This window comes from Homarus americanus, unplaced genomic scaffold (assembly GCF_018991925.1).
Source record: "Homarus americanus isolate GMGI-L3 unplaced genomic scaffold, GMGI_Hamer_2.0 scaffold41027, whole genome shotgun sequence".
NCBI lineage: Eukaryota > Metazoa > Arthropoda > Malacostraca > Decapoda > Nephropidae > Homarus > Homarus americanus.
In genome coordinates, this window is record NW_024745073.1 from 7,401,047 (window position 1) to 7,427,035 (window position 25,989).

At 35.2% G+C, this 25,989-nt stretch overlaps 1 protein-coding gene across 13 annotated transcripts in view; it reads right to left on the minus strand.

Annotated features, from left to right (window-relative positions):
• Positions 1-8,314: 8,314 nt before the first annotated feature.
• The window catches only part of LOC121878315 (protein phosphatase 1B-like), a 50,577-nt gene continuing 32,902 nt past the window's right edge, over positions 8,315-25,989 (minus strand). For 5 of the 13 annotated variants that reach the window (XR_006091126.1, XR_006091127.1, XR_006091125.1 and 2 more), the window contains 2 exons: positions 22,388-22,508; positions 8,315-11,763 (listed from right to left, as the gene is read on the minus strand). Coding sequence is in view for 6 of the 13 variants with exons in the window: in XM_042384422.1 (XP_042240356.1) it covers positions 22,915-23,040 (126 nt within the window). In the remaining 7 variants the exon portion in view is untranslated. Of the gene's footprint in view, positions 11,764-22,387; positions 22,509-22,868; positions 23,041-25,989 lie in introns of those variants that run through there. The other 8 variants (XR_006091130.1, XM_042384423.1, XM_042384426.1 and 5 more) reach the window with 4 other exon arrangements.

The window sequence follows — 25,989 nt, forward strand, 5'->3', positions numbered from 1 at the left end:
GTAAAAACATAAAAATAGTTTATGTTCAAGAGAGTCTGAAGCAAGATGCTTCCTCCTCTGAGCAGGGACACACACTGACACCATTTTGGGTGTGTTGAGTGACTGTTTGGCACGCTAAAAACTAGTTCCCTGTACTTCAATTATGTTAGATAATTGTTAAAATGACTAAACACTTTAATATAAGACTTGGAAAATTATTGAATAGTACAACCTTCTTGATATTTACTCAAATGTTAACGAATTTAAGCCCTAAAACCGATTACTGTATTGGCGGACTAATACTCCAGCTGGTGAGCAGGCGAAAACATGTTGGGAAAAATTCGTAAGGAATTCGTTAACCCAAGTGAAGAATCTTATGGAAGGTAATTCGTTAACCGAGGCGTTCGTTAACTGAGGCGTTCGTTAACCAAGGGATCACTGTACATATTGTACTCCATGTACAGTAGATCCATGGTATTTCATGGGATTGGAACTGATAATTACAGGGAAATATTGTTTTTGCTATACAGTTGTACCCCACTTAACGCGGTCAATTGAACCCAGAGGGTCCCGCGTTAAGTGAAATCCGCGTTAAGTGAACAACAGAACATATGGGATTAATTCCAATAGAAACCGGCCCGACCCCCAAACTCCACTTTTTGAAGGCACATACCTATGTTGTAGTAAAAATAACATCTTAATTTTATGATGGTACATGCACACAATTAATACTTAAGAGAAATACAGTCGCCAAGTTAATGTCCATTCAAATAATGGACTCAACTCCCTCCCACTCTCACACTACACTGCCAGCTCTTCCCTCTCAGAGAAATTTTTGGGGGAAAACCACTAAATTTTAATAAATAATACCTCAGATTAAAGTTAGGATAATATAATTGACATTGCTGGATTCCTTGTAAGACCAGGAATATTTTGAATATAAATGTCATATATTTTGCACAAAAGATAACATAGTTACCTAGAGAAAAAATTTTATCTAAAAATTGTATGTTTAATGCAAAATATATGATATTTATATTCAAAATGATCACCAAATTATAAGAATTCCAGCAATGTAAATTATATTCTGACCGGGTAATTTGTATGAATTTTATGAGCTAAAACAAATATCTTCAGTTAATAAAAAAAAAAATAATCTTCACAACACTATCTGTCAATCAAAGTACCCCACCTTGCCTCCCCCCCTCTTCCAACCGCGCGGTCAGTCCCAACCCTCCCCCCCACCCCCCACCAATCCTCCCTTCCAGAGTTTTTAACATTTAGTATTAAATAATACCTCAGATTAAAGTTAGGATAATATAATTGACATTGCTGGATTCCTTGTAAGACCAGGAATATTTTGAATATAAATGTCATATATTTTGCACAAAAGATAACATAGTTACCTAGAGAAAATTTTTTATCTAAAAATTGTATGTTTAATGCAAAATATATGATGTTTATATTCAAAATGATCACCAAATTATAAGAATTCCAGCAATGTAAATTATATTCTGGCCGGGTAATTTGTATGAATTTTATGAGCTAAAACAGGCAGGGTGGCGGGTGGGGCAAATCTAAAAATAGCGTCTCGAGCCGGACACTCACTGCTGCGTATATGTGGAAAAAATCCGTGTTAAGTGAAAGTTCAGCTCTGGCGAGGCACCGCGTATGTGATAAAACGCGTTAAGTGAAACCGCGTTAGGCGGGGTAATACTGTATACAGTATCATTCTACAATGGGGAAGATGAAGTATGGAATCCCTCCGAGTTGAATAAAATTGACTGCTGTTAGACAAAATATTAAAAGTGGCATCCCCATAGTGAAGGGGTCAAGACATTTACTTCAATAACATTGATAACAGCTGAAAAGTGAGGCTTCACTGTAATATGTACTGGTGCAAACCGTATATTCCTGTTTTCTGATACTCTCTACACAGCATCATTGGCAATTATAGTTAAAAGTAATAAATTGAAATAAAGCCGAGAGGAACCTGCAACAATTAACCCCTGACTTATTTGCTAAAGACTAAATTGTCATCTGCCAGGCCAACCAGGAATTAGTTGACAATTGCCACAGATTAGATATAAATTAAATTTTAACAATTAAATGACCACAGTAAAGTATTGTTATTAATGACTGTAAAGTTGCTAAGAAATTATAAACAAAATAAGCAACAATAAAAAAAAAAGCGGTGGACAGGTAAATTTTACGCCACCGACTGGCACTGGTCTGCAAACCATAGATTGGGAACCACTGGTTTGCATAACGAGAGATCTTGAATTATAATTTTCAGTGTTTGCTTGTAAAATGAATTAAGGAACCATCCTAGTCTATACATACCCACTGGTCCCTACTAAGTTGAAGATTCATCAAATTACAGTACATGTATTGAATAACTTTGTGCTGTGCTGAATTAGATGGTTTCTTCTCATCTAATTTTCTACACCATGTAGCTGGCCTAATGGTATAAAGAGAGAAGTTCCTTCATCCATTTACAGTTTGTAAAGTCACTTCCTCTTATTTTCTGTGCTTCATTTGCATTTCTTTACTGTCTTTGGATTTAGCTCAGCCTTATTATTCCATATGCCTGCCATCTAATTCATTTCATGTTTATCATTATCATTTTATGGTTATTTTCCACACTTGGGCATTATAGAAGTACTGTACAATAATCATGCAAGATTACCATTTGCAGTTATGATTACCAAGACAACCAAAAAGTCTTGAATTAGCTTCTCTCTCTAAGAATTTTAACTTCCCTTCTTTTCAAGAATCCTTTTAGTACATAAAATTTTATTTTGGGTTCAACTAAACTGTTCAAGTGGTAATTTGTATGTTGCTTGGGTATTCAGGCAACACAGATTATCCTTTAAGAATAGGTAAAGGCAGCATTTGTTATTAAAAGAAAACATTATGGTCAGTAAGAGTACCCTGGCAGAGCTGAGCCTGCTCGTTTAATCGGTGTAAGGTAAGTGAAAATTTACATAACATTAAAGTACCAATCCCATCAACATCTACACCATCATCACTATCTCAAGTTTCATCCCAATAAAGCCTCTCTCACCCCTCCTACAAATGCCCATCTCTACATGCAAGCCAGTCCCAGGTTTCAATTTAAGTGTTTATTAAAATTTTCAGTATTTTACCGAATTTTGTCATCTATTTCTTTTATCGTAAATTAAGTGATTTTAGATGTACTGTATATAAGGACTTAGGCTATGATATAGTGGGATTTTAAACATTGTTATGTAAGAACGGTATGCACATAGCATATGTTCCGACTTGAGAACGTCCTCAGGAATGGAACCCGTTCGTAACTCGGGGACCCTGTGCTATAAAAACAATACAAAAGAACTGTGTGTGTGTGTGTCACACTTGTAAATTAGTGTACACATTTAAACTACAGTAGACCCTTGCCATTTGCGATTTTGATGATTCGCAGTAAGCAGATGGTGTTTTACTTGCAAGCCTTTTCCCGCAGCACGAGTCATCCCTCGCAGCATCTCATGTTGTATTCTCAAAACTTTGGTGTTTCTGTGTGAAATGGCCCTAAAAGACTGCCTAGTGTCAGCGCTAGTGATGTGAAATGTAAAAGGCAAAAGTCTGTGATGACTCTGACAGAAAATTTTATTATTAGATAGGTTAAAAGAGGGGACGAGTGCTTCCGCAGCTGGTCAGTCGTATGGTACAAGTATACAGTAGTGCACTGAGGTAGTATAAGTTGCAATTTATGGTTTTGCCAATTCATGCCATTTCTTGGAACCTATCCACCACCAATGGCAAGGGTCCACTGTAGTGTTTACCATTGCCATATGAAGAATTCTACTGTAGAATGCTCTGTGTTTTTTCACACCATGGTTTGGAAGTACAGGAGTGGGGCAAGTGTCTCCCACGCGTGTGCTCCTTGTCAACGGTCCTATTGAACTTCATCAATTTCTAAACTGAGTGGGTCTTAATGTCATGGAAAAAAAATACGCTCATGTGAAGCGGGCTTACAGCAGAATACTGTATGAGAGCTGTGGCTAGCCCATGCAATTTTAAACATTACTGTAGGGTATTGTAATTTTTCTTTGCGAATAAGCTGGGCATGCTTTGCAAATATCGAATAGGAGTGTTAAAATATCAATTGTGGATAATAGGAGTTGCAAATAGTGAGGTTTTCCTGTACAATCCTTTGCTTTATGTATCTATCACAATTTGACTTGATTATACAGTACTGCACTAATCCTTTGGCAGAAATAATGATCAGATTACCAATTTAATGGTTTGTTTAGTGCTTTTATCCTATTCTTGAAACACCTTTTCAAAGTGTTAAGACGAACTTTGCGATATTCACAGTACAGTTTACTTAGAATTTTTTCATGTATTGAAGATTTTATTTTCAAATATGAAATTTTCAGAAACAATTACAATACTGTATTGTAATAATACAAGTAAATTTATCCATGATATATATATCATTATTATTGTGTGAAAACAGTACTGTAATTATTAATTTTAATGTACTCTTTGTGAATTTATACTCTAATGCTTTTACCCATTACTGTATTTGTAAATACATTAAATAATTTGTTAAAAAAATTTGAAGGAGGTTAGCCTCATGTATCCTCATCCACTGTGTTGCATGCTGAGTGATGTCATGTGGACCCCAACCAAACTAGATCTATTAGGACTGGAGCTTAGTCCTGTGAGATCCTAATCCTAATTGTTAGATCAGTCCCATTTGATATACCTGTATAACTGTGTGCTGTACTACATAATCTAGTGCTGTAAGTGCAAGGAATAGACTTTTAACTCATTCTGGATAATTACCTTTGTTGCTAAATGTGGGTCTCAAGAGTTTAGGCTAGCTGGCATTGTACTCAGCCTCTACTACTCCACCTGTAATAAGTTAGGCACCCATTCACAACCTAGTTGACTGGAAGTAACAGGAGACAAACATTGCATCCATTTAGTCATTGCACCCTTTGTTGATACCGGTATACTATCTACAAAGTTACATATTGTATACTGTATTTAGTGTATAAGTTGCTAGAATCAAAATCCCAATTGACAAATAAGTAAAAAGTGATAGGAGTTTCCCAGTACTGTACTGTACAGTATGTGAGGTGCTTCATGTAAATAAAGCAAAGAATTAGTTAATGCTGGAGATGGAGAACATGTTGTTATATTGTTTTTAATGTTGAATTTCATGGTGTGTACCAAAAAATTGATGGGCAGCTGCATTGAGATGGCCATATTACATAGCTGCATCAAGTAAGCTATCAGTGGAAACGCTTGATTTTTTGTGAATTAATATGCTATAATTATCATGTTATTTTATCCATATATGAAGTAACCATGTTATTACAGGTAAATGTATTTTAGTTTGTTAGAGCATCAATATTGTAACTACTGTATTGTATTGTGGAAGTTTAAATACATTAAATTTTAATTAATTTTTTTTTCTATATTTATCAATTAGAGTACATTCCCCAACAAAGAAAAATAAACAGTTTTATCAAGTTTCATAAAGAAAATTTTAATTTGTTAGAAGTGTTAACAAAATATATCCCTTGGAAATGTGCAGATTTTTTTTTGTCATACAATTTGTACAGAGGACCAGACAGCTCATTTTGTCAAAAAAAACCCTGTGGGTTGACACCCCTTTCTTGTGTGGCTGAGAGAATTAAAAACATCCACCAAAATTAGAAAACTTAAAATAGCGTCTACCCGGTAGTAAGTTGTGGTCTAACGGTCTTTGTTCGCTATAATGAGCACATGCTCTGTAATTTAAGCCATCAAAATAGGATGAACATTTGCAACTCACCTTCCATTCCCAGATATCTGTAATGTATTATCATAAGTCCTCGTTTAACACCGTGGTTATGGTCTTGAAAAAAAAAACTACGTTAACGGAAACAACATTAACAGAATAAATTTCCCCCATAAGAAATAGCTAAAATACGCTAGTTGCGTTCCCCAGCCTCTCTGCCCCATAAAATATATTACATATACAATACATAAATTCAATGGAATTTTTATAGACAATATATATTATACATTCAAAAAGATAAACTAAATCATTTTGTATTGTACTCACTGATGGGCAGAGGTGGAGCGGGTGTGTGGCGAGTTAAGAGCCTCCATTTTCGTAGCAAGGCGAATGGTCTTGCATTGCTGCTTCACAACACTAGCATCACTAACACTTGATGGGCGCTTGGAAGCCATTATGGTTACAGTACAGTATTTATAGCAAAAACACTTAAACAGCACATACGTTGTGGAAGCCTAACAAAAACTGGGGACGCCGTGATGCTCCGTGAGAACGTAGCGCGCCAAAATGAGAGGGTGATGCGCCTTACAAAGCAGTCCGTGATGACGTTATAACGATTCGGTCGGGACGTCAGAATTATGGGTATCTAAAGAGTAGCGACGTTATAATGAAACAACGTCCGGGGCAATGTTAAATGAGGACTTACTGTATAGATATGTTCCAAGAGTCATTACAATTACTCGATGACTTGGATGGTAGTTAGCCAGCAAGCTAGAGGTTGAGAAAAGGGCCAATTGCAAGAACGGTTATGGGGTGTACGACGCCATTTACAATGACCTTCTTGCCCTGGTCTTTTTCAGAAATATCGCCTTTAGCACATGAATTCTGCACTTTTCGAAGCTATGGAGGAGTCTCGAAACAAGTTTCCTGGTGGGAATTATTAGCTAGTGCTGTACTCAAAATATCGAAACTTCGAGATCTCTCCAGAGTTTCAAAAGGGTGGTATTCCTGAAACAAGATCAGGGCAAGGTCATCGTAAACTGCGTGGTACACCCAACGACTGTTCTTGCAATTGGCCCTCAGCACCAACTAGCACTGCATCATCACATGTATGGTAACTCGGCTTATTTATCAGATTCAGGTTGTGGCCTAAGGCTTCTATGTGGATATTCTGGGTCCCTTTGATGGTAGAAATGAAATGTAAGTAAGATTAATTTCTGAAGAGCAGTCATGTTGTCCTACTAAAGGGTATGCAAGATCTTCACATATGTTATCTTTCTAGGGGGTTCTTTTATGCTCCCTTTTCCCCAATCATAAGGCAGTGCAGAATCCTTCCAAGGTTATAGCTACATTGTTTAATCGAATCAGTTGAGTAATTTCTACCTATCTTCTAATAAGTTTGAGTTACCTCTCAACCAACAGTGTCGATATCCACCATCGGCTGGCAGTAACATATACTGTAGTTTCTGAAGTACAGCAGAGTTCCTCATTGATGCGTATTAGGGACCACAAAAGCTTGTAATAACAGGAAGCCTTAATTGCATAAAAATAATTTCATTAAAAAAATAGGAATTGGGGCTGAAGGACACAGAATATAGGCACACTACACCACATTGAGCTGAAGGACCAAAATTACAGGCACAATACACTACAAAATGCACAATAACTGTGATAATATTACTGTATAGTATGAATGTAGTGATAAATTAGCCAGTGCAGTGCTGGGCCAGTAGAGGGTGTCTGGTGTATACTAGTTCCATCCTGTTCTGGAAAATTGCTGTACAGATTAATTTTCTTTTACAGATATTTAATTTTTCAAACAGTACAGTGTACTGTATTATATACTGTACAGTACAGGTAAATGAGGAAAATTGGACAATCAGCAACTGGCTTAGAAACTATGTACTAATGGTACTAGGAGTGAGGAGTATTTTACCAGTACAATATGTGGTGAATGTAAACTTAATAACATTGCAAGTTAGAAAATAATGAAACAGGTACTCCTCGACTTACGACCATCTGGACACACGACTGCCACAGTCGTATAAAATATTTTTCAAATTACGTATCTTCGAGTCCCGACTTTAGTGATCGCGCTGTGTACTGACAAAATTTTTGTTTGTAATTCCCTTTAAAATGGCTGGCAAGCGTAAAAGTGAGAGGTCTCGTGGTGCGGAGAAGAAAAAAAAAGACACCCATTTTAGATTTTCTATATTATTTTCGACTTACGGCCTGGTCGTCAGTCCCTAACCCCTTCGTAGAATGACTGTACTGTAAGCATACTGGTGGTAGTAATTATAAAAAAATAAAAAAATCATAATTTTGGGGTTTTCACTTGTAAATCAGTGTGGTAATTTTTTTTAACTGAATTCTTTTCAGTAAAACCCTATAAACAGGGGCCTGCCTGTACAGTACACATAACTATAGTGTACTGTACATGTGCATGCATGTGCAATATTTTTTTCATATATCAGCAGTATCTTCCAAGACTGAACACTTATTATTTATTTAGATCAGTGAATATAAATTCTTGAGTTAATCACTTGCTACAGATAAAGAAAGGAAAATAAATCAATGTTTGTTCTGTAGCCATTTTCATATGCCCATTTTCTTCTGATATAATATTTTTTCCTGAGCAAGTACAGTATAAATAATTGCTAGCTGATACAAAGATTAAGCAAAAGTGATTAATCAACACAGCCAGTTTACTCTTTGTGCATTCTTAAAAAAAAAAAGAAAAAAAAAAGGTTTTACATTCACATAATAGAGCAATATAAGTGAAAAGATTAATTTTTCTTAACGTTCCTTTGTGGAGTTCTTTGTACCTTTCAAAGTTAAGGTTGCTAAACAATATAGACATGTGTTATCCCATTTAAATCAACTGACAGGAAAGAGATATGTATAATATTTTACAATGGAACACAGGTGAACTGTGAGGAGGCATTTAAATAATGTGGAAGTGGTTATTCATTTGTTTCACTCAACATTATTTGCTTGTGAGGACTGGTGATGCTCCTGTTCTATCCCTTTAGTCAGGAAGGATTATGGCTGATAAGTAATAACTTAAGGATAACATTAACATATTTGTCTATGGCTGATAGATAATAGATTGCTAACTCAACATTTAATCCTTTGTTTATAGCTGATAGATTACTCCATAGTCATCTATATCTTTGGCCGATAGATGATGGTTAACACGACATTAACATTCTTGTCTTGCAGCACTGTATTGTGCTTGTGTATTATGCATGTCTTCTTCAAAGTGGTAAATACAGTGCATTAAATCCCTTGTAATTAAGGACATGCAAAGCTTAGTTGCACAAAGTAACAATAAATAGTATGTAAACTCACTTTCTGTACACACTAAAAAAACAAGTCTAAGAGGTAGAAGTAGTTTATAGGAATAAAATCTGGTTTTATAACTAACAATCCAAATTGTATTCATCATCATATTTACTTCTTTAAAAGCAACATCATATATTGCTATAAAACCTCACAAGTACACAATTTGGGCATAAATATAACATCTCTAAGAGAAATAAAAATATTCCCCTGGCTATGTTCATGACAGTAACACTTAAGACCTTCTCCACAATAAAAAGTATTTAAATTTTATTCCAAAACAATAACAATCAAAATCATTAATATTTCAAATTATAATTGTTCTTCATATACTGGTGAAGCCTTAAAAAAAAAAAAGCCATTGGTGTACATAAAAGGTGATTGAAAAGCAGTGGAGTGCTCGTCTTAAATCACTGTACCAATAAATATCAAAGTTCTTATTAAGCAGTATATCCTCACATTTACTTATAATTTACTGGTTTTACACAAGTAGACATGAAGTGTGTCAAAATTTTCTTGGCACATGACAGTAAAACATTTGAAAGTGTAAAGTTGGGCCCTATAGAAGAGATCCTCTGTATATTGCCTGTTTGTGTTACGAGGCAACTAAGAGTGTAACAGAGGTGAAGGCCTCTGGGCTTGATGCACCTGTTCCACACTAGTGATTTGATAATGGAGTAAGGTTGACAGATAAGATACTGATCACAATATTTTAGTCCTAAGTTTTCTTCCTGAAACAGTATTCCATAAAAAAAGAAGAAAGCTTCAGATACAGAAGACACAATTCAGCCACAAATTTCCCTAGTTTACCCTACAAATATATTATAAAAGATGCAGTCTAAGAAAAAAAAAGTACAAATCTTGAGACAAATTCCATTTACATAAACAATTGAACTATATTTCTTTGTCTTAAGCAAGGGGCTGTAATATTCTATTTCTAATGTGTATTACAATACAATGGATATTTCTGTTCTTTATATTTTTCATATTAGCTGGGAACCTAAGTACTGGCAGACAAAAATCTGCTGCAATCACCAATGAGGACTTGACAAATGGATGGTGTGCTGAAGGACCTGAGTAAGCATTACTGGCAGTGGAACTTTAAAGTGGATCTTCTTGCTCAGTTTGCAATGTTGCCCCAACTAAGTTCTGTTTTCCCCCTTAAAAATTCTATGATACTCCACAAAGTAACTCTTGATGTTGAGAATTCTTTAAATTATTCAATAAAACTATCACAAACAAAAATAAAACTCAACAGCAAGTATCCTGGTTGGATAGATAATAAATTTCAAACAATGAATGACTAAAGGCAGTGAAAACAGGCACATGAAATTAAGATGCTATTTGAAATATAGTCAGTCTCACATGGACTAAGAATACATAAAATTAACCAATCTTACACTTTATCTACAAACATCACTTCAAAGAATGGTGAAACATAGGTGTATGCAGAAAAAAGCATAAAAATTATTATTATTATTAACTGTATTAACATATCATCATTACATTCTTTCACACAGTCCTTCATGAGACAGTTTGGGCAGTACTCACGATAAACACCCTAGTCAATGAAGACACCCAGTTTATGCTTGTTGTACACTAATACTATGTCGGGTGTCAATCTTGCACTTCCTGGCACTCGCTGAACATCTGTATATCTTTAATGATAAGGTATTACGTACTACATATTTAGTTGATATGAAAAGAAAGTGGAATCTACCATAATTTGTGGTGAAAGCATCACATACGAGTGAGTACATCATCAACATAACAATTGACTCGAGTGCATCTCCTGAATATAGTCCTAGATCATCTTGGAATCGCAATGTGCTGAGTCCCGTTGAGATGTTTGGCAATGGTGTTTTGCTTATATCACCACTTTTAATAAGGTTTATGTTACTCGATAACTTTTCACAAATCCGTACACACAAATTTTTTTACAATAAATATATCTCTATGACCAAACAGTGAGGCTCCACACTTTGCGACCCTAGAATGAAAGTCTTGTCTGGAAGGGGAAAGCATTAGGACTATCACATATGAAACTAGCACATCTGACTGCAAAAATATTTGTGGCAAGGTCAGTGACTCATGAACCATAGGTGGAGCCCCAGGAATGATCACATTACACCAACATCTTCATTATCTACAACCTGTTTAATAAAAAAATTTCTAGACCTTTATAAACCAGGATTTCATTATCAACATGATATACTAAAATCTCTTATGAAGAACCAGGTTCACTACTTTGGATTATAATCTTCACTGACCAGAACCTTTTAATGAACTAGAACTTGGTTAACAGGAGTCTTTCATCAAGGACCAAGTTAATCATAATTTCTTTGAACCTTTGAATCTAATTCATCAGTCTTATCAACAGTTCATTATTTAAAATTTGAATATTGAACCAGAGTTGACAAGAGTAAATGGCACTTCCCTTCTTATCATTGTAGAACATACAGACAATGGTGTATAATTCCCACACTAAAATTTGACCCTCACTGAAGTTACACCTCTGGTGCAGAATCCCCAAACTTGACCTATTTGTTGAATGCTTCTGCACACTTGCATAAACTGTATCATCAGCACATCAACACTTTGAGGGTTTGTGTTTTTATCGCTGGGTTAGAGGGTTGTTCTATACAACCCTAGGTGCAACAGTCATTACTGTAGGCATCATTATCCTGAAAAGAGGAGGGTAATTGTTACATATCATACATTTCATCAATAAGACATTAACACAATATCTCTAAAATTTCATTATCCTTATATTTAATCAAATTAAACATGGAAATTAATTTTATACAAAGAATAGTCCACTGTACAATATAATTTACAGATTTCATAATACAGGAATAAGATATGAACCACATAGTCAGCTGAAGATAAATAATTTAAACTTCCAATTCTAAATTAGGAAATTAACTAAACTCTGTAATACTGTACATGATAATGTGTGTACAATAAAATTATGGGTCAATGTTTAAACAAAAGCCCTGAGAAACTAAAAAAAAAAAAAAAAGCACCACTAATATACAACATGAGCACCAACACCAAGTCAAACACCCATGCAGGGAGGACACAAGGCGATGAGACTACTGAGATGAGAAATTTGTATGAACATTTCTGGAAAATTAACCTGACTGAACAAATACAGAGAATATGATACTCTCCAAAAACACAAGACAGGCAAAGATATTTTGGCCATGCTAACTATTACAAAAAAGACAATGCAATCAAAATAACAATTGCCATAATAATAAAAGTTATAAGACAATAACAAAGTGTTAACAATACCAAATACCAATAAAAAAATATATAAAAACAAAATTATAAGACCATAAACACTTTTACAACTACTGGTAAACTAAAAATTTTATAAATCAAAATGAAAGGCTTTGTATGTATTTTCTGTACATAGACCAGCTTGTTTTTCAAAATAGGCAAATCAAATTCATAAATAAATAGTAAATACTCTATTAAGAATAAAAAATCAACAAAATTTATACCTGTACATGTAATTAATGGCCACAAAGATCTGACACATGTAAAATATATAGCCGACCCCCTTCCTGCCATTTTTGTGTACTGTACCCTACTACTAAATGGACAGGTGTGAATACTACTACAGTATTCCTTTACATATTCTTCAGCCAATAATGCAATATAGGAGCAAAAAACATCAATAAATGATGGTACGGGCCCTGGTGAGTGAGGAAAATAAGTAGGATCAGGAAAAATGATGGAGGAGGAAAGTGTTAGGAAGTGTGTAAACTGTTACCAATTTATCAGAACAAGCTCAAATGGAATGAACCCTTTTTCTGGAATAGATAAGAGAAGTGAGACCAATATTCTTAGATACTAATGAGAGGTGAAAAAAGAGTATGGAAAAATATTATTGACAGGATAAGCATAAAAATTAGTGATGTAGAAGGACATGACTTCTAAGATTAAGCAATGGAATATAATGTAAATGAACTAAACCTAAAAGAGATGAATGGGGACATTCAGAATACTGTACTATCTAAAGAGAATTCAAAATGCCAATTGTTGGGCTTTCAAACCAAATTACGAAAATCTTGAAACTTTTTAGTAAATTCGCCAACAAATATCTTGCAATATGTTTTGATGTCTATTGCAGAATACCTGTAATGACTCTAATAAAAATTAAATATAAATAAAAGCATAATACAAACAAGATTCTTCTTACCTTAAGAAGAAGACTGGTATTCCATGAAGAATAAGTCTTCCATTTCACCCCCTCTATACCACATAATTATACACTACACTGCATATTATTATCAGCAAGCAATCAACATTGCTACCAGTCACATACTCCTCACCACTGCTACCTCCAACAGGCTCTACCATTATGTCATACAAAACACAGGTAAAGAAAGAGTGCATCATGACTAAAACTGGACAGACTAAGACAAAATTAAGTGCAATGCAGGAAGTACAGTATGGAGAAATGAGACAAATGATTGGCTGAGACAAATGGGTGGAGCCTCAGTCTTTACCACTACAACATACAGTATCAGAGTACTGTACTGTTTAATTCTGTGACACACAGTAGACGTTCTAATCCCAGGAAAAAACTACAGGTATTAAATGTTTCAAACTGATTAGTGTAATGCTGTATGGACATTTTTGACATCATATGTATCTTATAGTAATGAACGATACAGTAGAAATAGTAAATGTACGAACAAAAGCTGAGTACAGTCACATAAGGGCATGAAGGGCATCGTGCATATTTTAGAAAAGAAAGGAATACAGCATAGAATAGACACAAGTACAGTATACAGTACACGCAACATTTTTTAAAATACTTTAGTATAACTGATGTATTCATTAAACTCTGCCCACTTTTTTAGTGTATATCCCTACCTACTGTTACAGCTCAAGAGATGATGCTTACTAAACAAATTGTACTGTCACATTCAACTACAATTTAATAAAAATTCTCAACAGTAAAAATATATATACCACCATGCTGTGTGTACTATTCCAGATGATACTAATTGTTACATAATACTTCCTCGAGATAAATGTACAGTATACCTGTATATCAGGTGCCTACAAGAAAGCTCAACTGGCTCAGCTATGTTAATAGTGTTATTATTATCAACTCTGTATCTGTATTTATCTGGCTAAATAAACTGTTTAAATCAATTGATCAATATAGCTAATATTTAAAACTTAAAATATTCCATGTGAAAATTCAAAGTGAAAAAAGATGTCACAAGATGTTGATTCATCTGAAAGGCTTGCAGAGATTTCCTTGGTCATGAGAAATGTGCTGGACCACTGACTGGGCAACTGACAGAGCAGTGACTAAATATGAGAAAAACAAGCAGGAGTAAAAATACTAGAAACATGGAAGTATAAAACATACTGTATTCAGATAAAACATAAACAAAGAAAGAAAAATGATAAGTCAGGGAAGAAACAGAGGGGGGAAATATACTATAAAAAAAAGTCTTATGCAGTAATCATTCACCAAACTATAAAATGAATGGGCATATTAATGTATCTGGGGATCATGTAAAATGGAGATGAAGTTTGGGAAAAAATGCAGAGGAATGGAAACATATCTCAGACACATCTACTTCAAAACCAAGTCAACCAATATGAAGCATTCAATAAATGGAATAGCGCACTGTAAATCATTATTGTCCCACTCTATTACATTCATACACTAATGTTGTTGAAAATTTCATGGTTATTTTCTATTCTTTATTACAAGAAATAATCCACCTGTTCTATATGATGCAAACAAATGGATTAAAAAGCTTCATATGTACAGTCAGACATCTTATAACAGAACCTCATATAACGCATTTTCATTTAACGGGCAAAAAAAAAAATATTCAATTAATAAATACAATACTAAGTACATACACTGTACAGTACTATTAAAAATAAAAACTCGCCTAACAAAACCAACAAGCCCATCAACAATCATCTTTATTTACATCCTCTAAGACAGGCATGGGCAACCTTTTCTCAGTCTTGGGCCGCATTATATATCCTACCTAACCCAAAACATGGGCAAATCCAGGAATCTCAAAAGGAGGGGCTCCAAAAAGTAGTGGGTGGGGGAACATGGCAAGTACAGCGAGCTCACCCAGCTGGGGTTAGTGGAGCGCTGCCACCCCACCCCCCCCAGATTTTTTTTGGAAATTTACCAATATCTTGGGTATTTTGAAGGATATTAACAGATATTCTGAGGTCAATAGTAATTATTTTTTACTATAGAAAAACGCCTGAGTACAATACTGCTTACTCTGGGTAAGTTCACTCAAACACAGGTAATGTAACACTCCAGGTGTCTGTTGGGTGGTTGTAGCATCAGCTACAGTGAGCAATGTGGGCATGGGTATTACACTACATCAATGCTTACCCAGAGGACAGACTGTAGTACAGTATTTAGAAATTTCTATTACCACATTAACACCGAGAAAAGTGCCCAGAATTCAGACAGTAAATGGATCCTGCACCAAAACAATATGCCTACCCATATCAGCCATTTGCCAAGAAACTATTCACTGAATAAGACATCAAAACAATGGCCCATCGCCCCATACTCACATGTTTGGCTCTTGTTGACCTTTACTTGAAGCAAAAAAATTGCTTTGAAACTGCCATCTTGACTGACATAGAATTCAATAATAAGCAAATGGGTACACTCAACACACTATCAAAAGATAGTTTCTCATAAGTGTTCAAGATTTACTCAAGTGGTGAAGTGTATGACAATTTAATTCTGTAACCGAGTGAATAGTGAAAACAACAGTACACTCAGTACAGTTGACCCTTGCCATTCACGAGGGATAGGTTTCTAGAAATGGCGCGAATTGGCAAAACTGCTAATAGCAATTTATACTACCTCGGTGCACTACTGGATACCTATACCAAATAACTGACCAACTGTGGCAGCACTCGTCCCCACTTTTAACTTATCTAATACAACTTTCTTTGTCAGGGTCATCACTGACTTCTGTCTTTTACTCCACTAGCACTGACACTGGGCAGTCTTTTAGGGGCCATTTCAAGCAGAAACACTAAAGTTTTGAGAGTACAACACGAGATGCTGCGCTGGGTGGCTCATGCTGCGGGAAAAGGCTTGCAAACTGGCCACCATCTACTTACCCCGAATCATCGAAATCACAAATTGCAAATTTGCGAATGGCAAGGGTTTACTGTATTGATTAGTGGTGTGGGTGAGGACCCATGGAGAAAAATGGTCATGTGTTGACTGTAAGACAGATGCTGATAGCAATGCAATAATGTGCAGTGAGTGTGGAAGGTGGTTAAACAAGACTGCAGGATGTTGCTGACTAAATATCCTGTACGTGCAGGTAAACATGTGTCCTTAGTAAGGCTAGAGAAACTGAACAATAATGACATATCTCTGGACTGTGTTGATGCGTTGTTACCTGGGTAACATGATCAGTGCTGGAAGAGGTGCAAGAGTCATAAGTGGCTGGAGGATGTTAAGAGAGTTACTGCCTTTATTGACAGCAAAAGGACCTTTCCTCACCATGAAAGGAAAGATGTACTGTATGCAACTATGTGAGAAGTGTGATGATGTATGACAGTGAAACATGGGTGGTGGTTAAAGAGAATGATTTATGCAGGCTTGAGTGAGTTGAAATGAGAATGGTGAGGTGGGTGTACAATGTGATACTGCAAGTTTGGAAACCATATTCAGTTTTGCATAGAAATATGTTGAGAAAGGACAAGATCAATTGGATCAAGAGATGCATAAGTATAAATCTGGAGGGGATGGGAGCCAGAGATGGCCAAGAATAACATAGGGAGAGGTTGCAAGAAATGACACTAAGAGTTAAGAACATGGCAAGAGGCTGCAAAAGACCAAGCAGCATGTAGAGTTGTCATCGGGTAATTGTGGCTAACCTATGTATTTAAGTGTGGAAGATGGCCATAAAAAGCTAATGATGAAGATAAACCACTTCATATGAGGGGGAGGGGGCTGAAATATCATATGATGTCAACTGTTGTTCTATAAAGAAACATTACATGGTGTTGGCTGCTGTTAAAGGGTTAAGAAGAAGGGGGATGCTTTGGTGAATCATCATTAAAACATTTTATCCCATTTAATTTCTATACCATGATTTTCTTTATTTATTGACCAAACCTTATCTAAACATGCACAGACCTACACATAAAAAGGAAAAAAAAAGAAAAAACTAATGAACACCTATACAGTAATGTATTTCCCTTTTATGATATATAAAAGAATATATCAATATACTTTGAAGTATATTCATACAATTTAAAAATAACTAACAAATCAGTTTAATTAACACCTCTCTTCATTTTATGTACAAATATTATAAAACTTGAATGATAGGTATGAAACATTCACATGATAAAACTTGAGACCAATACTGTCTCACTTTGCAACCTCAATGAGATCAGACATCACAACATATTCCAGATGACGCTCACCCAAACATCTTAAGCTAGTGAGCCCACATTAGTTGATATTGATGGATTAATGCCCTAATTACAATTACTGTACATTGTTTTTGCTAAAGTGTAAATGCCTTTAACTAGAAGATTGTTTAATGATCTTATACTTTACATGGTTCTTACATATGGTCTTCTTTTGTCAATAAAAATACACTAAAAAAAAATTCTAAGTACAGTAAATTGTCACACCATGTAAAAAACTGGTTATATGTGGATGATTCCTTACTAAATATGATATGATAATGATAAAATCACATTACATATCCATGGCATCAACTGATGAGATGGACAATGTGCAAGCTACACTAACAAGCAAACCAAATCATCTACTGTATACTGTACATTCTATCAACTAATTAAATTTCTATCTTTATACTGTACAAAAGAAGAAATTGTTCAGAAAGGACAGAGAAAATCCGAACACTAACTAGAATTGAAACAGAGGTGAAAAAAAAAGCATAACTGCCATGCAGAATCAAACTAGGTGCTTCATGTAGTTTTGCTCCAGTGCACAAGCGACAACTTCCTTTATGTTAGTTAACTTTCTTGGTTGTACCCCATCAGGCTTACACAAGTTTTCACATCAGCATTTAACGTGAAATATGTAAAGTTTTGTGTATACAATACTGTATATACTGTAGTAGTTTAAATGTTCATGATAGAAACAGTGGAAAATGTTAATAAGTTTATGCATTTCTCAACATTTCAGGATTAAACCCTTGCCCTCTTACACATTGATAAGCATAAACAAACCACACTCACAAAACTTTGGTGTACAAGAGCTGCCAGGGTTCACCCGTTTGACCGACTGAATCAACTTAAACATGTTTTTCACAGTCATGATGGAAAACCATTGTACAAAAAATATACATTAACCCTGTACTGTATGGCTGATTTTCCAGATTATGATATCCAGGTGTGTATATATTTTTTTTAATTCTTCCAAAACATTACTGTACAAGTATATTGCTGTAACAATCATTTTAAATAGTGTATATTACTCTGACTTTGGAACTTGGGAGGGGCCCAGCCAAGAGTGTTACATCTCTTCTAAAGACTAACAACAAAATTACATGAATTCATGTTTTCCAACAATTATTTCATCAACCATTTGCCTCATGACTCTGCTCTACACTCAGTACAGTATACCTTATCAAATACTTATGGGCCTTTCCAATTATTTGGCATACTCTTTTGCTCTTCTCATCAAACCATGTTTATCAATTATACACCTTTTCCCACATTCAGAACCAGGTGATGCAGTCAAAGCTTTTTCTGAACACTTTTGGTGCTCACCATTTCTACATCTTAAATGTGTTTAACATCTAACAGTAATGCTAAAAACACTTGCTAAAGGGTTCTTCATGTTTGGTTTAGATATGTACCATTTTCACTCAAATTTCAGTCTGTGCCAGTTGCCTATTAACCTAAATTTTGTTGATCCAACAAGCCTTACAATTCTGTACGGGCTATTGGAAACTTGGTTGGTATCACCATTTGCATTCAAAGATATGTACAGTAGCACATCCTTTTTTAGTCTGTACTGAAGCTTCCTTTATAATCGGCAGTTTAACAACATTCTGGGAGGGGTGGCCAATCGAAATAATAAAACTTGGGCTATAATGCAACTACACTGTAGAGACACAGAGGGTTTTATGAAATATTGCATCTGTTGGTATTTGAACATACTGTACAGATACTGGTGTACTAATCATCATGTAAATTTCAAGGCAAAAGATATCTCCTAACTAAGAGGCATCGAGTTCATTGCATATGCTGATTTTTGCCTCATCTAACACATATTAAATAAATTCTCAATCCCATATTCTAGAAATTCACTTTACCTACAGTGTTTAGTGAATATGAATCACCTCAATTTTAAGTTTATTATGCCAACATGTTTTATCAAAATTCAGTTACTGGTACCTTTGATAGTTGAAGGTATTTCATTGATATCCTTTATTTTGAGGTTGGCAGACACTGCCCTTGTCCATTTTAGTACAGGGGGTAATGAAAAATGCAAATAAACAACATGCTTTTTTACAGCACTTGTTTTCTGCCAAAGCATCTGTAAGATACAGACAACTATTTTGCAAGATTAATTTATAATAAAGCAAAACTTCCATGAGTTTATTTGTTATAATCTCGCTTTTCATATTTTCCTAACGTCAAAAACTGCACAAGCCAAAATCCCTTAAAATGAACCACCATTTACATAAAAAATAGTTATGTGTTCCATAACCTATACAGGTACTGTACTGCCCAAGACCCCCTTCTATCACTATCACTATTTTGTTTCTCTAAGACACAGTACACACACTAATATTCCCCGTCAGCATATTTTATTAAAAAAATATTTCAATATTTGATAAATTACTATATTCAATCCAAACCCACTAGATATAGCCAGACCACGAGTTATGTTGCCCCTTTTTATTAATTTTTTCTTCATCCTGCACTTCTCTATAATATACTGTACTGTACTAATGCAAACCCCAAAATCACGCACACATGCACACACGCACACACAAAAAAAAATCTGAACCAAGTCAGTTTACAGTAGACTGACAATGCAATGCATCAGTTCAATGAGAGAACCATGAGTTATAATTAGTTATAGCTGTGTTATTCACTGTCATCTTACTTTGAGTAATGTAGTGCAGAACATACTAGTATAGTACAGTCTGGATTTAAGCGGATTTCCTTTACGCGGCACCTGGCCAGACAGGCAATTATTAGTTACGCGGTACATTTCGTCATTTACGCGGGAAGCAGCGCGGGCAGGGTGCGCACTAGGTCTCCCAGTCAACAAAACATTACCGAGTTCTTCACCCGCCACCCACCACAGCCGGCCCAAGTCAGTGATAGTGAGGATATGGACTTTGAGGGGTTTGACAAAGAGGCCCTGCAAGCCTCTGTGGTGGATAGTGATACAATTAATACAAGTGATACAGGTGAGGGCCAATAATCTGCCCTCTGCCCTCTGCCCCGGAACCAACCCCCCATCCCCGTATGCCCAGCCATCTCTTCTACTAACGTAAGTGTTAAAAAACCTAATATTATTTATATCTCTCTTAAATATTAATTGTGTGCATACCATCATAAAATTAAGCTGTTTGTTTTTACTACAATGTATGTATTGTATCTGGTGAAGTATAATTTGTTTAATTATACTAGAGATTTTTGTTTTTAGTTCATAAAATTCATAGAAATTACCAGGCCAGTATATAATTTACATTGCTGGAATTCTTATAAGATAGTGATTAATTTGAATATAAACAAGCTAAAATTTGCATTAGACACAAATTTTAGATCTAATTTAAGAATTTTATTAGAGAGCAAAATTTTTATCTTTTGTGCAAAATATATGACGTTTATATTCAAATTATTCGCTGTCTTGCAAGGAATCCAGCAATGTAAATTATATTCTCCTAACTTAAGTGTGAGGTATTATTAATTACTAAACCTGTAAGCCTAGTCTTTTTCCCAAAACATTTCTCAGGAAGGTGGTGGGTGGGTAAGGAGGGAGGGGAGAGGGAGCCAGCTAGTGTGGGAAGAGGGGGGGGGGGGTTGAGTCTATTATTTGAACAGACATTAACCCAGCGACTGTATTTCTCTTAAATATTAATTGTGTGCATACCATCATAAAATTAAGATGTTATTTTTACTACAACGTACGTATTGTGTCGGAAAAAGGGTAGTCTGGGGTCGACCCAGTCTCTATTTCAATTAATTCCTTGTTGTTATTTCGTTTACGCATTTCTCGTTTTACGTGGACCTCCACGGGTTCAATTGACCGCGTAAATCCAGACTGTACTGTACAGTATGTCACGGTCACATTTAAAAAGACAGACTCATCACAGAGTTCTTTAAAACTGTACCTAATGAAGATGACAGTGTTCAGGAAAACCAAGAAGAAAATGTCTAAACAGTAATGAGTCCATATCACGTCTCACATTATAACCAGCTATGCTTGAAGTAAGTGATGGTAATGATAGTTATGGATGACAGGGCCAACACAAGATAGTAGTGACAGAGAAAATATTGGCTCTGGTGTTGATAAAAGGAGAGACCCAGATAGTCAAGCAATGCTGCCCACCCAAGTTTATTGTAAGTACAGAGTATTATAACTTTTTAAATAGGGTTAAATAAATTTAGTACTATATGAACAGGTAACTCACATTTATCATTATTATTTGCTTGCACTCATTATTTCCCACAATTTTTTGAAATTCAAAACATGTCCAGTGTCACTTTTCATTTATTAGAAGATCTGAGTATTTTAAATCGATATCTTCTTCCCAATCTGAATTTACAAGAATTAACTGTATTGTACTGCATCTAATACCCATACAGTGTTACAAGAAAGGAAGTAGTGGGAGTCTGTGTAATTTTCAAGCCATTTTGGATGTAGTCTTACAATTCCATTTATGAAGAAAATATCTAAAATGGAGTAATCGTGTTACATACGCCAGTCAGTGCTGATGCTTGGTAATGCTGATAAAGTACAACCATAAAGCTTATCAGTACAGTACTGATAAATCACAATCATAGGGAAAGAATATGTTCTCCATATCAAACTAAGGCTTCAGTTATAAAGTACTTTGCTTTGTAGCAGCCAGTTCAGGAATATGGACATACAAGCTTTTGAAACTATTACGTGTTATTGGGATTTTAATCAAATCAAATTTTTTAAACTACCCAGTTTGCTTATTTCAATTTAATACTTTGTGTTACAGGAGGGGTAAACCATTAAACTATTCTGTGGAACAAGTCACAGTTCAAGATCATCTGCCTTAGATTAACCTTGTTCACTTTAATCCTTTTTTCAAACTTGCCACTCACAAAGTTCCAGATTGGCAGCTTTAAATTACTTGAATAGCAGAAACCTCCTGGGGGTTCTTTTTAGCAGACATAGACCTGAATCCTGTGAGGTAAAGAGGTGCAACTGAGAAACTATGTCAACACGATGTTGTGACAGAACTTGGCAAGGAGGCTGTCTCTGACCCCAAAAAAATTGTGGAGGGCTTGGTAACTCTGATCTCCATGCAGCACTCCTTTATTATTAATCAAATAGATTTTGCTCTTAAACTTAGTATTGTGCCCCTTACTTCCATCAATACAATGCCAAACATTTTGTTCTTATTGATGCAATGGATGTGTAATCTACAAGAGAACTATCATTCCTTTCCCACAATAAGCAAAAATTTATTTCCAGAACAGCACTGCATATTTCAAAATTACTCATGCCATTCACAAAAATTACTGAGGAAGACTTATATCTTACCTTATGCCCTCAACCTAACCCAGAGTAACCCTTCCTCACCACCATCTTATGCGTCATCATCGCCCATGAAGGAGTTTTCCAAAATGGAGGCTATCTTGTCTTGCATGGATGTACTCGGGAGGAACATCAAATTACCACCCAGTCCATCAATCCCCACTTCATCCATGCTATCCTGAATGAGGCAATTTTCCTACTGAAGTAAACATTACCCACAATACACAATCCATTTTCAGATGTGCAGGTGTGTCAAGAAGGATCCAGGGATGTTATATCCAGGGCTAAACATGGCAGGTCTCTATGTTACATAACCCTCCACTAATACCAATTTTAAGGTTATATACCATATAAAGAGAGAACTTACCTCTGTAGCTATATCCTATGTGTTACTAAATCTACCTTATTTCTACATGACTGGTAAGAAATTCAGTGGGGCAGTGTCAAGCTATCCCTGAACACACTCCTGGATCTATTTCTGTGTGTTGTGGCATCATATTGCTCTTGTCATGGTTGCATTGGTGACACATATCATGCACATTACCTAAACTAGGGTGTAAAAATTTTGAAAGCAATTTCTTTTCTTTTTCATGCTTAGGTTTTTTGACAAAATGTAAAAGATTTTAAGATAATCAAATAAACTTTAAATGTCTAAAACACAAAAATTTAATAAACAGCACAGCCTAATCAAATAAGACACAAAGCAGCTTAATAGATACAGAGACTTAACATACACCAATCTAACCTGTGAATTTATGATTGGTACTGCTTCATAACTAAAGTTCACCAAGGTATCCTACAGTTTGTTGAATTTTCACACATTTTTACGCTGAAGTAATCTGGCACTGTTCATTATTTGAGTACTGTATATAATGATTTCCTTTGTAATTGTGAATGAGCCAATCTGCTCATGGGGTACATAGTTATGGTACATTCATAAAGAAATTAACTCATAAATACTTTACATACAATATACTGTACTGTATAATTCATACCCATACTGCATGGAATAGATATATGAATGTTAATATTAATGCAATTACCAGGAGTCATATTAAAGAATGCACCATAAAAATATGAAATACAGTAATACAAAAACAATTTCAAGACTAGAGAAAGAAGCAAAGCTCTTCAATTCAGCTAATAGTACAGTAGTTACATGCACCTCTCTTCGCACATGGTTTCATTATATTGCTCATTGTTCTGGAAGAAATTTATACCCTGTTCTACAGTAGGTCACCCATGTTACCCAAGGCCTACAAGAAAACTAAGTAAAATTTTGCTTCCACACATACAAACTCAGTCGAATGTTTGTTTTACTCCTTAAATTACAAAATAAAAAGTGTTGTATGCATACTTTAATTAAAAAACAACATTATATATAATGTATTCAGAAGTTAAGAATTCCCTAAAAGCAAGATGAAAGGGTTTATTTACATTCCAGAAGCTTCTATTGTAACAATATTTGTCAGAAGTAGTGAGTAAATAAATAATTACTGTAGTAATTGAATAAATAGCCCAATACCTGTACCTGACATAATATGGGTTTGTAAGAGAACAACTTATTGGAGTTCACATATTGCAGATAAATTTTTAACACAACATTTACCATTCCTGAACTCAACTAAGCCGTTCTGTTCCTGTGGTTCTCCTATAATACACCAGTGAAATTGATTGTATTTTGTGGTCACTTACTCATCTATCCAATGCTTTTGACCTACAGGGTATATCAACCAATACAATATCAGACTACCTACAGGAATAACAAAAAGGTGAAGCATTCTCACAAAATTCACAACAATCTGTGATTTGTAGTGCATAGTAGTGCAGGTGTAAGGCGATCAGGTCTCACTATGATCTGTGTGGTAGAACTGTACATGTTGGAATTCCTCTTCAATAAATTAGGAAAACTAGTACTGTATATACACAATGAGAAATGAAAGTGAAGAGGAATAGGAGGGTGAAGACAAAAGAAAGTTAACTACTGTACGAGTATATACTGTATATACAGTGGTCCCTCGGTTAACGAACGCCTCGGTTAACGAATTACCTTCCATAAAAATCTTCATTTCGGTTAACGAACAAAAATTCGGTTAACAAAATTCTTACGAAAATGTTTTGACATGCTTGGGCTTGCTCACCAGCTGGAAGATTGGTCCGCCAATACAGAAATCGGTTCTAGGGATTACATTCGTTAAAATTGGAGTAAATATCAAGAAGGTTATACTATTCAATAATTTTCCAAGTTTTATATTAAAATTTTTAGTCATCTTAATACGTATTTAACATAATTGCAGTACAGGGAACTAGTTTTTGGTGCGCCCATCAGCCACTTCACTCACCCACCAAGGCCTCAGTTTGTATCTCTGTTCAGTGGACGAAACATCTTGCTTGTGGGTCTCTTAAACACAAGAGTATTTTTACGTTTTTACAGTACAGGTTGTACCTCTCTAGTCCGGCAACCTCGGGACCTGACCGTTGCCGGACCATGGAAGTTGCCGGACCATGGAAATTCACCTTTTTCCTTTATGGATAGTGACTTGTGCTTATGCTTGGAAGCACTAGCACCACTTTCTCTGCATCATGGTCTCTTTGAAGACATATTGAAGGGTTAAATGTCGTATAGTAGCTTCTCAAGTTTCGCGAGTTTTTAATTCTTAACGTATTTTATTGGAACACACAAAAAAATAAATAAATACAAATTTTGACGGCGGAAACTTGAATTTCAACGGGTTTGAACGGCCCGCCAACGTGCAGACGACGTGCATAATCGTGTAAACAGCGTCATTTCTCTTATGTACAAAAGATTCATTATTGTTTATTACTGAATGTCTTTTTTATTGAATTATAGTTTATGTGTACAAAATGAGCAATACAATTCATTAATAATACGTTGAATATTAAAACACACGAGGAAATGACACAGCATTGTTTTCGTTGATTACAAAACCAGTGACTGACTGGTTCTACATATAAAACTGAAGAAAATAAGACCTTGGCTGTAGCTGTAGTAAAATTAATATGGTTGTTTTAAGTAATGTTATTTAATGTTAATAAATGGAACAATAGAAGTAGCTAACGATAATGGTAAAGAAAAGAGAGAGATCGCGTATGTAAGTGCGCATGC